Here is a 16,730-nt window from a genome sequence, read left to right on the forward strand (position 1 = left end):
GATATTCTTACTTGATACTACATTAAAACTTGACCACTGATAGTTTCTTGAGGGTCAGTTGTAGTGTGGAATCCATTGGTCTCTCTTGTGCTTGTGATAGATCTTTTATCTATGTATGTTTGTGTAACACCTTACATTGATATTACTGAATTATGCGCATCTTCCAAATGTTGATACAGTTCATTATACAATATCAAAAAAATCTCATCTGATATTATTACCAGTCTCATCTCATCAGAAAAACTCTTTTTTAAGTAGTAGGACAAGCTTTCATGGCAGATACGTATTTTTGAGAATTCTAATTTTCACTTAATCATTGGCAATGAGCACTATCAGTTGTTTTCCTTGAAGTGAGATTTTTGAGAATCCTTGTTTGTTTATGAGCAAATGTTGGCCAGATAACTGTGAAACCATGGTGTGTTAACCATTTGTTCTAGTAAAAATGTTGTTTAATGAAAATAGTGGCTAGTTAGGTTTGAAATTCAAAGTATCGCAAAAATGCTTTTCCTTTAGGCAGCCATCATGCTTTGATAATTGATATTTAGTCCTCTTGTGTACCTCATGTTTCATAGCACCGAATATTAAAAACACATGGGTTTAGATGTTTAGAGTCAATAAAATTAGTTATTTTTACTATTTCATTAAGAAAACGTTTAAGTAAAGTTGGCTTATTTTGTTTTGTGGCGGTGAAGAATAAAGTGACTTTAAGTTAACACTGTCTGGTACCATTGCCTTGATTCATGCTAAGGGACCAGCAATTCAACCACCATTACTTTTTTCACCATCAGTACAAAAGTCAACATAATGAAAAAGGCAATAATATTCTGGTATTATTATGAAAAATGGTTTTGATCTCTCAGTTCCCCTGAAAGTCTGGTGCCCCATGGGTCTCCAAACCACATTTTGAGTTACACTGGGCCTGATGTTATCGGACATTTCTGTACTGCTTTAATTTGGTTTTTTTAGTTATTCCAAACTGATTCCTTAAGTTTTAGAGGTGTATTAACTATTTCCTTTTCTTTCTTACACTGTCTGCTACTTTTCCTTGTTCTCTCTCTCTCTTTGTGTCTCTCTCTCTGGATCAAAATTCAAAAAGATTTCTTCCTTCTGGGTTTTTACCAGTACTTTAATTTATTCTTGTCTGCCCATTCAGTATCAGTGATGTGCAGAGAGCTTCTTTTCTGAGCCACTTTTTATTTGTTTCAGGGCTGTTTTGTCTAGTCGTGTCTGTCATGGATGTTAATTTAAAAATTCTCATTACTTGCAGGGGACTATAATGTATATTTATATTGCTGTTTTAGAATCTCAGGGCTCTGGGGAGAAATTTAGTTGTGCAACACCAACTGGAACAGTAGTCTCACTATCAGTTCTTTTTCTTGCTGCACAGTGATACTCAAAATTTTCTCCTCTTCTACATTTAAGATTAGTGGATAGTACGTACAGAATGAGGTCAGAATGGCTGAGCTGCTGTTTACCCTGAACATACCCAGGAAAACCACAGTATCCTTACACAATAGTGCATTTTCTCTCCTGCAGGTGGGCCCTGTGCAGTGGTTGATTTTTTCTTTTAAGCATGTAGTTGAATCAACAGGTGTTGTCTGTGCTTAGGCAAAGAGAAATAAAAGGCTTCCCAACAGCATTGTTTACTATTAACACCTTCTATTTATATAGTTATTTACCAGTAATTAATAGCTTAAGAACATAAAGTCAGATAAAAAGTTTTTAATGGATTTATAACCAAAAAAACAGTCAATTTCTCCCTAGTGAATAGGTTGACAAATTTGGCAGCATGCCAAATATTTCAGATTATTCTTGAGATCACTCACTTTTATTTACAAAAGATTTTGTTTGGTATAATCTCTTATCAAAGGATAGTTGTTGTATGGAAAGCTACAAGTTGTTATCTTTGGTTGTGTTCAGTTGATTGTCTTATCACAAGTATTGGAGGCATAATTTCAATTTTGCAAATAACCAAAGTGGAATCTACACATTGGACAAATGAATGCAGTTTGAAAAAAATCTTTGATTGGTAGACATGAAAGATAATATAAGTCTCTATATGAGCTTTTTAAAAAAAATATTGCATAAGATCAAGGTGTTGGAGACTTGTTTTAGTAAAATTTTATTTGTAAAATGTGTGAGGAATTTCATGTGTTTCACCTGAAAATCTGTCATCAGTGTAGGAAGCCACAAAGGCTAATAACTCAGTCCCTGCGGCAGTTTGAAATTGCGTAGACAGAATCATGGGGCCAAAATCAAAGAAGAAATGGTGCCATTCTATTACATAGTGATTAAGGAGATTTTAAAAAGAGGCTTTCACAATTGCTTTTAAGTCTACAATTAATTGCAGTATTCTTCCTGGTCATTTATAATTGCCCTGGGCTTGATATTGACAAGACTTGTATCTGTGAGCTTATCGTTTCTCCCTTGTTAACTTTAGTCTTTCTCATGCCTGCTTTGCTTTCTCATGCCTTGTATTTATTTTCCCTTAGATAATCAATGGATGTAAAGTCTTGTACCTGAAAATAAAGTCCATGAGAGTTATTAATGTTTGTTTATCACTAGAATTTTCACGTATCTTATACTGGCTAGATTTACAGAAGCGGTCGCATTAGGAGATATTCAGTAAGCAGCCTCAGAGATTTTCTGACAGCGTGCATGCACTTGATATACCTTTCCTTGATATGCAACCCAAGAAAGATTTTTTTCCTGTGTAATTTTAAATTATACTTTAGATGAGTATGTCTTCCGGTAAAAAAAAAAACTTGTCTTGAAGAAAAGCCTTTTTTACAGTGTGGTTTTATGTGTTGTGTTTTGTGGGGTTTTTTTTAACATTTGGAGCCATAGGAAAAGGTCAAATTCCTTTCTTGGTTTTGTCCAGTTCCCTGTGGTTAAGTTCAGCAAATTTTATTGGCTACTGTGCCTCAGGCACTGTAACAGACACTGCAGATTGAGATAGGCCATAGTCTCTGCAATTAAGGGATTTATAGTTTAGCAGGTGACACAAACAGATAAAATGAAAAATGAGTGCCATGTCCTCAGCTACACAGTTTGAGGTGCACCCAGAGCACAACACATACAGAGGAGTGGCTGTGTAGCTAGGCTGGGTGAATGAGATGTAATGAACAGCTTCCTGGGAAATGGGACAGCTTTGTTGATTCCAATGCATATTTCTAGTGCAGAACAAACTGTACATAGCCACAATACTTAGGAACAGTGTGGGATCTGGGTATTCCTGGAACAAAAGAGTTGGGAGTGTGGTAGAAGAAGTAGGCAGAGCCCCAATCATGTTTGGCCTTAATTCCATAAGATAATGATGAACAATGAAATAGTTTTAGGCAGGGGAGAGACAGTGTCTTGTCTGAAACATAGTACATTCTGCCATCAGAAAGTAGGATGAATTTAAGGATAGAGAGACATAAAATTCTGAGAATCCAGGTAAGTAATGGTGATTACCCAGGTTATGGCAGGAGGAATTAAGGTGTTTTGTAGTATCATAAAACATCTACTAATCTGATAGCTTTTCTCTATATGTCACCTGTCTGTCCTTCCTGGCCAGTCTGTCATCATGTTCTGTTTTGAAAACATCTCTTCAATCTGCCCCTCTTATGTAACGCTACCACCAGTGCCTAGGCTCAGAAGTTCACTGTTTCTCAGCCTTACGCTTTTCTGGACGCTGACTCTTGCTTGAATTTTGTGTCAAAGAATTCCTTAGACAACCTTCTTGAGCTTTATTTTTCTCTGGCTGAAGGAAAATGAATAAAGGAAACCTTTTTTTTTTTAATAATAAGTTTGTTTGAAAAGGTTATGATAGAGCATGCTAAGAAAATCTCTACCCATAATCAAGAACTTAAGATGGCCCCTGCTAAATGTTTCTGGCCCCAAGGACCCTAGCAAGGTAGATTGATTTTTCTTTTTTGCTACAGGCTGGGTCTTTTTTCTAAGTAACTCCTTCTATAACTATCTGAGGCCACTGACTATCCAGAGGAAACCCAGAGCTAACCTTGTTTTTCAAGGATTTAATGAGTAAGACCATTTGTTGGCTCGCGTTTTGAGGAGTCCTGTACCACTCCAGTGAGAAAGAAAGCCTGGAACAGCACTTGGAACCCAGGGTTAGGGATTCACTGAGGCAGGTAAACATGGAGAGAACTATCATAGCAAGCGGTTTCAGTGTAGATCAGCAAGTCAGGCTCTAGAGCAAGGCTTGTAGCCACGCCACTATTGACATTTGGGCCAGATAGTTTCTTTGTTGTGGGGGCTATTATGTGCGCTGTAGAATGTTTAACAGCATTCGTGGCCTCTATCCACTAGATGCCAGGAACACCTCCCCGGTTGTATCAATCAAAAATGTCTGCAGACATGGCCAAAACTGCCCTGGTTGAGAATCATGGCCCTAGGAGAACTATTTGAGAGTAGTGCTTTGGTAAGCTACTGAATAGATTCTTTTTACCCAGTTAATTCCTTGACTTAGCACCGCATAGTTCTGATTTTCTTTATACTGTTCTGTCATTCTCTGCCTTGAAGACTGCTTTTCCTCTTTTTATTGGAGGTTTCCCGCATTTTCTCTGAAAAATTATAAGTTTTAAAACTAGAAATTTATATACTTTATAAATTTTAGTGTCATTTCTTTAATTGATAACAAAAAAAAGCTTGGAGTTCGAATGGAATTGCATTAACCCGTAGTTCATTTTGGAGAGAATTGACGTCTTAACAATATTGAGACTTCCACTGAAAGAACACAGTACTTCGTTTATTTAGGTCTTTGATTTCTCTCAGCATGTCTTTTTTCTTTTTTGGATATTGATCTTATACATATTTTATTATATTCTAGGTATTTCATTTTATGCTATTTTTAAATACTTTTTTCCAACTTAAAATTTTTCATTGCTCATATATATAGAAATATCATTGAGTTTTTCTGTTGCCCTTCTATCCTGTAACCTTGCTAAGCTTTTTCATTTTACTGCCTTTTTAGTGAGTTTCTTAGGTTTTTCTGTATAAGCAATCTTGTGTGTATTAACAAAAGGCAGTTGTACTTCTTCCTTTACAATATGCGTGCCTTTTATTATTTATTTATCTTGCCTGATTAAGAATTTAATATAAGGAGAGCTGTCAGATCTTCCTGTTTTCATATAAACATTTTCATTATTTTTTTAAAAACCTATCTAAAGAATAGTCACAGACTTCTCATGTTATTACATATTACTTCCTTGTTACCTGATATTAACGCTCCTGTTTTTTTTCTGTTTTAGGCCCTGGAGATGTACAAGGATGATTGGAACAAAGTATCAGAACATGTTGGAAGTCGTACTCAGGATGAATGCATCCTCCACTTTTTGAGGCTTCCCATTGAGGACCCATACCTTGAGAATTCAGATGCTTCTCTTGGGCCCTTGGCCTACCAGCCTGTCCCCTTCAGTCAATCAGGAAACCCAGTCATGAGCACTGTTGCTTTTTTGGCATCTGTGGTGGACCCTCGTGTGGCATCTGCTGCAGCAAAAGCAGCTTTGGGTATGGATTTTCCTAAACCATCTTGACAGCACAACAATTTCAGATAATGGTTTAATACTTTCCTTCATATTAATGTTATCTCAAATTTAAATATCAGCTGTTACATTCCTTTCTGTTATATAAATAACAAAAAGATCAACTATATTGTCCCTTAAAGATACCATGTTATATTTAAAAGTATTATAACACTTGAAAGTAAAACACAAATGTTTATTAAGAATTGGCTGGGCAGGGCCAGCCCCGTGGCACAGTGGTTAGGTTCGCACGTTCCGCTTCGGCGGCCCAGGGTTCGTTGGTTCGGATCCCGGGTGCGGACATGGCACTGCTTGGCGGGCCATGCTATGGTGGGGGTCCCACATGTAAGGTGGAGGAAGATGGGCACAGATGTTAGCTCAGGGCCAGTCTTCCTCAGCAAAAAGAGGAGGATTGGCAGTGGATGTTAGCTCAGGGCTAATCTTCCTCGAAAAGAAGAATTGGCTGGGCAAAACAATTTTTAATGGTATATTTTGTGATTCATTTGGAATTTGATGTAACTGGCAAAGGGAGTCCATTTAAGTTTTTTTTTTTTTTTGAGGAAGATTAGCCCTGACTTAACATCTGCTACCAATCCGCCTCTTTTTTGCTGAGGAAGACTGGCCCTGAGCTAACATCCATGCCCATCTTCCTCTGTATGTGAGATGCCTGCCACAGCATGCCTTGACAAGCAGTGCTAGGTCCGCAAGCGGGATCTGAGCTGGCGAACCCTGGGCCACCGAAGCAGAACATGCAAACTTAACTGCTGTGCCACCAGGCTGGTCCCCCATTTAACATTTTTGGATTATATTAATTATAATTAGAACTTTCGCACACCATACAACTCTTTCTTATCTTTCTGGTGGTTTAATCCTTGCTGTTTTCTTGTTTGTCAATCTAGCTAGCTGTGTTAGATAAAATTTGGACAGCAATTTTGATTGTTATTGATAGACATTTAAATATCTTTTATTTGTATAGCAAGGTACTGTGGCATGTAAGGTAAAACGTAGAGACATAGAATTTCATTACTGTACACGATTATGTCATTTAGCCTTCTTATTTTGTCACTGGATAAGACCAAGTCCTCAGAAAGGTCACTACATGCAAGATACTAATGTTGTGTTGAATTTCTTAGTGATTTACATTGAAGCAAATATTTGGGCAAAACCAGGTCACTTCTGTTTTTATTCTTGAACAGAGGAATTTTCTCGGGTTCGGGAAGAGGTACCACTGGAATTGGTTGAAGCTCATGTGAAGAAAGTACAGGAAGCAGCACGAGCCTCTGGGAAAGTGGATCCCACCTATGGCCTGGAGAGCAGCTGCATTGCAGGCACAGGGCCGGATGAACCAGAGAAACTTGGTGAGTCACTGCTGCTCCCAAGGACAGGGTTAATAGATGTTGTATTTTCTTATTAGCTTGCTAAAATAATTGGGTTTGCTTGCACTTAAAAGTGAGTACAATGATCGGTATAAGCTTCTCTCTTAAGATTAGTACAGTCATGCAGCACACAATGACATTTTGGTCAGCAGTGAACTGCATATATGATGGTGCTCCCATAAGATTGGTACCATGTAGCCCAGGTGTGTCGTAGACTATACCATCTAGGTTTGTGTAAGCACACTGTGTGATATTTGCACAGTGATGAGATCACCTAATGACACATTTCTCAGAATGTATCCCTGTCACTAAGTGATGCATGACTGTATATGATTTTTTCTCTTATCTCTTCTTTTTATGGTAGCTAGAATTAAAAAATTATTTCGTAACTATTAATAATATCATAGTTGTGAAGTATCTGACGCCTAGTTTTTAGATCTAGGTTTTGAACATACAGACATAAGAACACTGAAAGGACTTTCGTGGTTATTTTAACTTATATGTTGCTAGGTAAAAACCATTCTTATTCTTTTTGGTTATTTTTAAATTGAAGTAAAATTCATATAATGTAAAATTCTCCATTTTAATCACTTAACAATAGTTAAATCCAGTGACTTCTAGCACATTTACAGTGTTGTGCATCCATCACGACTATCCAATTTCAGAACATTTTCATCACCCCAGAAGAAAATCCCATACCAATTAAGCAGTCACTCCCCATTCCTTTCTCTCCTCAGTCCTGGTAACCACTAATCTGCTTTCTGTCTCTATAGATTTGCCTATTCTGGACGTTTCCTGTAAATGGCATCATGCAATACGTGGCCCTTTGTGGCTGATTTCTTTCATTTAGTGTGATGTTTTTAGTTTATCCATGTTGTAGTACAAATCAGTACTTCATTCCTTTCTATGCTGAAAGCATCTTTGAGTGGATATATACCACATTTTGTGTATCTTTTCATCGGTTCATGGATATTGTTTCCATTTTTTCACTATCTTGAATAATGCTGCTATGAACATTCATGTACAAATTATTTTGTGAGCATAGGATTTTTGCTTTTCAGGTGCCTAGGAGTAGAATTTCTGGATTATATGTTAATTCTATGTTTAACTTTTTGAGAAACTACTAAGTTGTTTTCCATTGTGGTTATATCATTTTCTGTTCCCACCAGCAATGTATGAAGGTTTCAGTTTCTCCACATTCTCACCAGTACTTGTATTTTCCCTCCCTTTTTTTTAATATGCAACCTAGTGGGTGTGAAGTGCTATCTCATTGTGATTTTTATTTGCATTCAATTTGAGAACTACTGCCATATCGACAATATTAAGTCTTTTAAATCTAATGAACATAGGATTCCATTTACTTAGGTCTTCTTTGATTTCTTTAGGCAATGTTTTGAAGTTTTTTTTTGTTCCCCCCCCCCCCCCCCCCCCCCCCCCCCCGGTAAGATTTGCCCTGAGCTAACATCTGTTGCCAATTTTCCTCTTTTTTTTGCTTGAGGAAGATTAGCCCTGAGCTATCATCTGTGCCAGTCTTCCTCTATTTTGTATATGGGATGTCTCCACAGCATGGCTGATGAGTGGAGTAGGTCTGCACCTGGGGTCCAAACCAGTGAACCTGGGCTGCCAAAGCAGAGCATGAGGAACTTTAACCACTTGGCAATGGGGCCAATGTTTTGAAGGTTTTAGTCTTGTATTTTCTTGGCACCTGTCTTGCATTTCCTTGGTTAAATTTATTCCTATGTGGGGTTTTTTTCCCTCCTGCTTTATCTCCCCAAATCCCCCCAGTATATAATTGTATATCTTAGTTGCAGGACCTTCTCCTATGTGTTTTATTTTTTTGGATGCTATTGTAAATGAGATTGTTTTTCTAATCTTGGGAAAGCTTTTAGGGTTTCATCACTAAGTATGACGTTAGCTGTTGGATTTTTCTAGATTCCTTTTATCAAGTTCAGTAAGTTCTCTTCTATTTCTAGTTTGTTGAGTGTTTTTATCGTGAAAGGGTACTGAATTTCGTCAACTGCTTTTTCTGTATTGAGATGGTGGTGTATTATTTTTACTCTATCGTTTTATATTAGCTGATTCTTGTCTGTTGAACCACTTTGCATTTCTGCAATAAACCCCATTTGATCAATGTGAATAATCCATTTAATATCGTATTGGATTAAGTTTGCTAATATTTTGTTGAAGATTTTTGCATCTGTTTTCGTCAGGGAAATTGATTAGTACTTCTCATTTCATTTTCATTCTGATATAGTTGTCTGGTTTTGGTATCGGGGTAATACTGACCTCAAAGAATGAGTTAGGAATTGTTCCCTCTGTTTTTCAGAAGAGTTTGAGAAGTATTGGTGTTCATTCTTCTTTATTATTTATTTATTTTTGTGAGGAAGATTGGCCCTGAACTAACGTCTGTTGCTAATCTTCCTCTTTTTGCTTGAGGAAGATTCCTGAGCTAACATCTCTGCCAGTCTTCCTCTGCTTTGTATATTTGATGCTGCCACAGCGTGGCTTGACAAGTGGCATGTAGGTCTGCGCCCAGGATCTAAACCTGTGAACCATGAGCCAGCGAAGCAGAGTGCGTGAACCCAACCACTACGCCATTGGGCCAGCCCCCATCCTTCTTTAAATGTTTGACGGAATTCACATGTGTGGCCATCAAATCCTGGGCTTTTTCTTGCTTGCTTGCTTGCTTTTTAAATGTTTTTTGATTACTGATTCAATTTGTTTACTTGTTCTAAGTCTGTTTAGATTTTCTATTGCTTTTGAGTCGGTTTTGGTAGTTTGTGTCTTTCTAGGAATTTTTCCATTTCATGTACATTATCTAATTTGTGGGCCACACAAAAAAACATAGCAACCAAAAATAGAAATCTCACATGTCCATCAGCTGATGAGTGGATTATCAGAATGTGATATACAATATAATATTATTTGTTGATAAAATGGAATTGAGTATTGACATATGTCATATCATGGATGAACTTAGAAAACATTAGGTGTAAGAAGCCAGTGAAAAGAGATAATATATTACATAATTCCAATTATATAAAATATCCTGAATAGGTGAACCTATAGAGTCAGAAAGTAGATTAATGGTTACTTAGGGCTAAGAGTGACAGGTTAAAGAGGATGATAGCTAAAGGGTGTGGGATTCCTTTTTGACTGATGAAAATGTTTTAGAATTTACTGTGGCAATGGTTACACATAATTTGGGAATATACTAAAATTTATTGAATTGTGCTCTTTTAATGGGTTGATCATATGGTATGTGAATTATATCTCAGTAAAACTTTTGAAAAGTTCATGGTGTCCTTTTTATTTCTGTAAGGTTGGTTAATGTCCCCATTTTCATTCCTGATTTTAGTTATTTGGTCCACTCTTTTGTTTTTTTCCATCAATCTCGATAAAGGCCTGTCAATTTTGTTTTCTGTTTTCAAAGAACCAATTTTTTATTTTGGTGATTCTATTGTTTTTCTATTCTCTAATTTATCTCCACTCTAATCTTTATTATTTACTCCCCTTCTACTTGATTTTAGTTGCTCTTCTTTTAATTAATAGTTCCTTAAGTTGATAGATGGGATACTGATTTGAGATCTTTCTTCTTTATTAATACAGACTTTTCTAGCTATATAACTTTCCCTCTCCTTTTGCTGCATTCCGTAAGTTTTGATATATTTTATTTTTGTTTTCATTCTTCTAATTTCCCTTGTGATTTCTTTTTAAAATTTTCTTAAATTTTTTCTTTTTTTAAATTATTATTTATTTTTAAATTTTTTATATATATATATTTTTTTTTTTGAGGAAGATTAGCCCTGAGTTAACATCTACTGCCAATCCTCCTCTTTTTGCTGAGGAAGACTGGCCCAAGCTAACATCCATGCCCATCTTTGCCTACCACAGCATGGCTTGATGAGTGGCGTATAGGTCCACACCCGGGATCTGAACCTGGGCAGCCGAAGTGGAACACGCAAGCTTAACTGCTGCACCACCGGGCTGGCCCCCCTTGTGATTTCTTTTTGACCCATTGGTTCTTTGAGTATGTTGTTTAATATTCACCCATTTGTGAATTTTTAAAATTTCCTTCTGTTTTCTGATTTCTAATTTCATTCCATTGTATTCAAAGAAGATAATTTGTGTGATTTCTTTTAAAATTTACTGAGACTTGTTTTGTTGCCTAACATATTGTCTGTCCTGGCGAATATTCCTTTTTGTATTCTGCTGTTGTTGAATGATGTCTTCTCTGTATGTTTGTGTGGCTGGTTTATAGTGTTGTTCAAGTTGTCTGCCTCTTTGTCTGTCTTTTTTCTAATTGGTCTGTCCTTTATTGAAAGTGATGTCTTGAAATCTCCAACTGTTATTGTTGAGCTGTCTGTTTCTTCCTTCAGTTCTGTCTAGTTTGTTTCATACATTTTGAGGCTCTGTTGTTAGTTGCATACTTGTTTATAATTGTTACATCTTTTTGATGGATTGACCAGTTTATCATTATATAATGTCCTTCTTTTTCTCCTGTAACATTTTTTTGTCTATAAGTGTATTTTATCTGATATTAACATACCACTCCTGCTCTCTTTTGGTTATTGTTTTTGCATGGAATATCTTTTTCTGTTAATTTACTTTCAATCTGTTAGTCTCTGGATCTAAAGCAAGTCTCTGAATGTTGTTTATTGGATTTTAGGATTTTGCAGACATAGGTTCTACCTTTTGTTCTGCCCCATAAAGCCGCATGACTTTAAAAAGCTACTTACCTTTGCTAGCCCTGAATTCTCTTATCCATAACATGAAAGAGATGTTTAGATAATCTGTACAATGTGTTGTTTAACTATACCAGTCTGTGATATTGGACAGATGTTGTTTTTGCTATTAAGGACTTTTAATTACCTATTTTTGTTTATTTGATCCTGAAGAGGAATAAAATTTTAATAAAGTAGCTTCATAAGCAATACATGGCTTCTCAAATGGGAAGTGTTTTCTGTGTGTTATGAGACTAATTTTCACATCAAGATAAATATATCATTTTATATACAATTATCAGAAGTGTATTCCCAGTGTTTCTTACATTGTTCGTTAGTCTTTTTCTTTTCATTCCTTATGAAACAATTTCTGATGAATAACTCAAGCTCAAGATTTATTGCTGTCATCTTGCCTAATTAGTTCCATCTTTGTCTCAATTGTGTGCAATTTATACAACCTATGCTTCAGCTGCAGTACTTCTCTTTTGTCTTTTTTGTTTATTTTATGGAATAAAAATAATATGAAGTAAAAATTAAAATTGCCAGCCAGTACTTCACAGATGATACCATCTGAACTCCTGGTGCTCTCTTCTGGGTGGTTTGAGTAGCTATCAGTGAGGTCTCTTCAAGTCTGAAATCTTATGGTTCCATGAGCTTGCATAGACTCTGCCCTGTTGTTCTTTTGGTTTTCTTTAGAGTATCAGTCTAGTAGTCTCATTTTGCATATATGGAAACATTTTCAGATTAATCAAACCTCTCACCCTAGCCCTCAGAACAAATTATTGACCTCACTGTTCTTGACATTGATTACTAATCTAGAGTGTCACCCTTTGAATTAAAAAGTAATTTAGAGGATCTACAGTATTTCTTAGTTTGAAAACTCGCTTACTTTCCTTTCTCTTAGATGGAGACTGAAATGAGCAAGCCAAGCCACATCTCTGTTGCTTTTTGTTGATTCTCCACCATGAGGCAGTGCCCAGATCAGGCAGGGAAAACCTGGACCTATTGAATGCCTGGGAAAGGTCTTACTTTTCTCTACCTTTTTTGTGTTTTTGGTTCATTTGTAGGGTCTTTTGGTTTCCTGTGGTCATGGAATTGAAAAGGGTCGGCAAAGCCTTCTCATTTGATTCAAAGAAGTTTCTGTACTTTGCAAAATCAGGGATGTGTTTTTACATGTATATGTCTTTAAAAATTTTTGGTAGTTGATACCACAAAGCATTAGTGGTTAAGGAACGGATTGCAAGTTTAGCCATTTCTAGTTTAGTGGAATTTATGAGAGGACAAAAAATCTAGCAACCTTAGTCCTTGTGGGGCTAGATTTTCCTGATTGATTAGTGAATGTATGACTTCCACAGTCTGCAAAGCATGGCTCAGACTGCTGCAAGAAGCGTTGGCATCTATAAGGGGTGCTTCTTTGAATGGCATGAACAGTAAAATTCATTCATAGTATCTGGAAGTAGCCTATCAGGTAACTTCTTTGCAGGGTAATGTATATAGTCATGCACCACATAACAACGTTTCAGGCAGCACACCACATATACGACAGGGGTCCACTAAGATTAGTACCATATAGCCTGCATGAGTAGTAGGCTATACCATGTGGGTTTGTGTAAATACTGTAGGGGAGGAAGAAGTTTTCCTCTACCCTTCTAGGTTCTTCTGGCTGGTCTAAGAATTAAATTGACATGAGACAGATTAACAAAAGTTTAAAACATGTATACATGGGAGAAATCCAGGAAAACTGAGTAACTTGCCAAAATGGCCAAAGCCCTACCCTTAAATCCTCAGCTAAAGACAAAAGATGTTGGGGATGGGGAGAGTCAGCGACTTCAAAGGGAAGGAAGGCATCACAGGTAGGTGAAAAGGAGCAAACTGTTTGGAAAACAAGTCTTTGGCCACACAGAAACAGAAGAACACAGAGAGAAGCCCAACAAACAGGCTTTTCTAGGTTCCTGCCTGTCTACCACCTAGTTCATGTGATGCTAGGGTAGTAGCTCGCTTCCTGAGACAGGTTTTTTTATCTGAATTCTTTTAGGCAGTTAATGGGGAGCTAACAGGAAGAACTTTTTAAGTCTTTTGTTCCTTAAAAATAGTCAGCCTAAAATAATCCTCATGTTAAAGAGACACATTTTGGGGTGGCGGATGTTGTTCCCCTTCAGTACACTCTGTGATGTTCGCATGATGAGATCACCTAACAACACATTTCTCAGAACGTATCCTCGTTGTTAAGCGATACATGACTGTATTTACTAGTTGCAGCAACAGTTTTTGGGTCCTGTTACCATTTATTAAGGGCTAAGGAAAATACCAGGATAATATGAATCTTTCTGACTAAGTTGTGAACAGAATTCTGTATCTAGTGCTGGCCTATTATAGTTAATATGATTTATATTGGGCTGTGACTAATAGAGTAAGTTAGGAAACAGCAAATGGTACTCCCTATGGAATTGGCTCCGCAAAGTTACAATGGGAGGTCAACACTGTACCTCCTTCCTGTCTGAAGCACTTTCCAAGTAGGGAATTCAAAGAAAAGAAGTATCAAATTTACATTTAAACTTAGACTTTGTATAACAAAATAGTGCCGTGCTATATATATAGCTCACTGATTTGAAGCAGAGTGATGTAGGATTTTCCTTATCAAGATAATATTGTACTTGGGTGAAAGGTTCATCATACTTTTTATTGTGATACTTAATTTACTCTCTTACACATCTTAACTTACATATATTAACAATGGTAAAATGATAATACAGGAAAAAATGTTTCCTTATGAAATGCAAAACTTTTTTGGGTTTCTCTCAGTAACCCATGTAACTTTTCACTGCGGATTTGAATTGAGGGGAGTATTTGGTGAAGTAAAAGTAAATGTAGATGATCCTTAGTTCTGCAACACCTTACTTTGATTCGTTAGGAGATTTCTCATAGAAATTATTTAGGAAATAAGTGTTAGCTTATCAGAAGGGTCTTGTTCAATCCATCCTCTTCAACTCTAGTCATCTGCTAATATCTAATGATTTCTCTAGATGTGTGTGGTTTTTTATTTTTGTTTGGCCAGAGGCCATTCTAGGAATAGTAAAAAATAATATTGATATTTGAGACATTTTGTATTTAACTAAAAATATTATTAGATTTTATTTGCCCTGGGTTATAGGAGAAGGTAGGAGAAGTTAAGATAAAAGAAATGAAAAGAAGTTTTAAACAATTTCTTAGAAATTGTTGGAAAACAACATTTCTTTCTGAGTACTTATATTTGTCACACATTGTATGGGAGTTTTCCGATTGGTCATTTGAGTCTCTTTTCAAGAGAACCCTTTGGAGGAAGTGGCATTGTTTTTATTGTAAAAGCAAGAAAACTAAGTTGTTGGCAGGTTACATAGGCTTCTGAGAATCTGGGCTAAATTTTGAGCCTAAATCTCTCTAACCCCAAATCTCAAGCTCTTTGCACTGTAGCATGCTGCCAGAAGTAAAATATGTAGGTATGTCTGTGTATTTTTCATTCACTGAACAAGGCTCATTAAAAGCCTGATAGCTCCGTAGGACTGTCTGTAGGACTGCCTTATGTACTATGAAAAATAAAATAGGAAAAGACCCAGGCTCTCCTGAAAACCTAGGATCCACATATGGAGACAGGCAAATGTACTAAGAAGAGTGGCTGTAGCTGGTTCATCTATACGAGATTAAGTGCTAAGAAACCCATGCCAAAATTAGTCAGTGTGATTTAATGTATGAGCCTATGCCACAAAGCATGCTTGGCCTGGGAGGTCAGTCTTAAGCTAGACTTTTTTTCTTTTCTTTTTTTTTTTTTTGAGGAAGACTGGCCCTGAGCTAACATCTGTGCCCATCTTCCTCTACTTTATATGTGGGACGCCTACCACAGCATGGCTTGCCAAACGGTGCCATGTCTGCACCCGGGATCCGAACTGGGGAACCCCCGGCCACCAAAGTGGAATGTGTGAACTTAACCACTGTGCCACCTGGCCGGCCCCATAGACCTTTTTTTTTTTTTTAACTCATAGGGATAAATAAGACTATAAATGGGTTGTGTGCATGTCATTTCATTGTGTTTTAGGTGCCAGGGTACTAGTGAACAAAGCAAACCAAAATTCCTTCCCTCAGGGATGTTATATCTTAGAGGTGAGAGATGGATAGGAATATGATATGTGAAACTTAGAATGCATAAATTAAATTTAAGTAGGTAGAAAGAGTGTCTTGGCTGATAAGTGGTAAGGTGAAAAATAAAGCTGGGATAGGGGATAAGAGTGAAGTGTGGGGCATTGCATGTTAAATAGTCAGGGAATGTCTCACTGAGAAAGTGACATTTGAGCAAAGATGTAAATGAGGGCAAGGGAAGGAGCCATGTAGGCGTCTAAGGTCAGAGTGTTCTAGGCATTGGGAGCAGCCAGTGTACAGGTCCCTGAACAGGAGCTGCATGGCATAGTTGAGGAACAGCAACGGGATCATGGACAAGTAACTGGATTGCGGGGTAGAAAAGGTCATGGGAGATGATGAGGGGCCTTGTGAGCCATTGTAAAGTTTTAATATTTACTTTTAAGTGAGGTGGAGCCAGTGGAGGGGTTTGGGCAGAAGCATGTCAAAGTCTGACCTGTATTTTTAAAGTGTCATTCTATTATGTTGATAATATACCTCTTCTAGGAGTTGTTAAATTGATTTAATTTTTCAAATAAAGTATGTAATATATTTGAATATAAAGGTTTTTTTTTTTTTTTTTGCTGTATCCCTAAAGCTTGTATTAAAAAGTCTTATTAAGCCTTTTATTAAAGTACTTCATTAAATTTTTCTTTACTTGCCCTGGAGACTAAACAAAATAGCTTTTCTGTTTATTTGTAGCCAAACATACTGAAATGTTGATAGGCTAGCACAGGGAAATCTCATATGCCTACCAGGCAGGTTCAACTTTGCCGTATTTATCTATTTAGCAATCTAAATAAATGATTTTTATTTTATTATTTTTGATGAATTATTTCGAAGTAAGCTGTAGACATCATGATTCTTTGTACCCTAAATAATTCAGCATGCATCTCCTAAGAATAAAGACATCTTCCTACATAATTATCATGATACAGTGAATCTTAGCCCCCTTTTAG

General features: G+C 36.7%; 1 protein-coding gene across 4 annotated transcripts in view; it reads left to right on the forward strand.

Moving 5' to 3' along the window:
• The window catches only part of SMARCC1 (SWI/SNF related BAF chromatin remodeling complex subunit C1), a 165,586-nt gene that overhangs the window by 92,546 nt on the left and 56,310 nt on the right, over window positions 1-16,730 (forward strand). For all 4 annotated transcript variants that reach the window (XM_070575546.1, XM_070575548.1, XM_070575549.1 and 1 more), the window contains exons 20-21: window positions 5,253-5,511; window positions 6,722-6,883. In XM_070575546.1, the coding sequence (XP_070431647.1) occupies window positions 5,253-5,511; window positions 6,722-6,883 (421 nt within the window). The remainder of the gene's footprint in view (window positions 1-5,252; window positions 5,512-6,721; window positions 6,884-16,730) is intronic.

This window comes from Equus przewalskii, chromosome 15 (assembly GCF_037783145.1).
Source record: "Equus przewalskii isolate Varuska chromosome 15, EquPr2, whole genome shotgun sequence".
Classification (NCBI taxonomy): domain Eukaryota; kingdom Metazoa; phylum Chordata; class Mammalia; order Perissodactyla; family Equidae; genus Equus; species Equus przewalskii.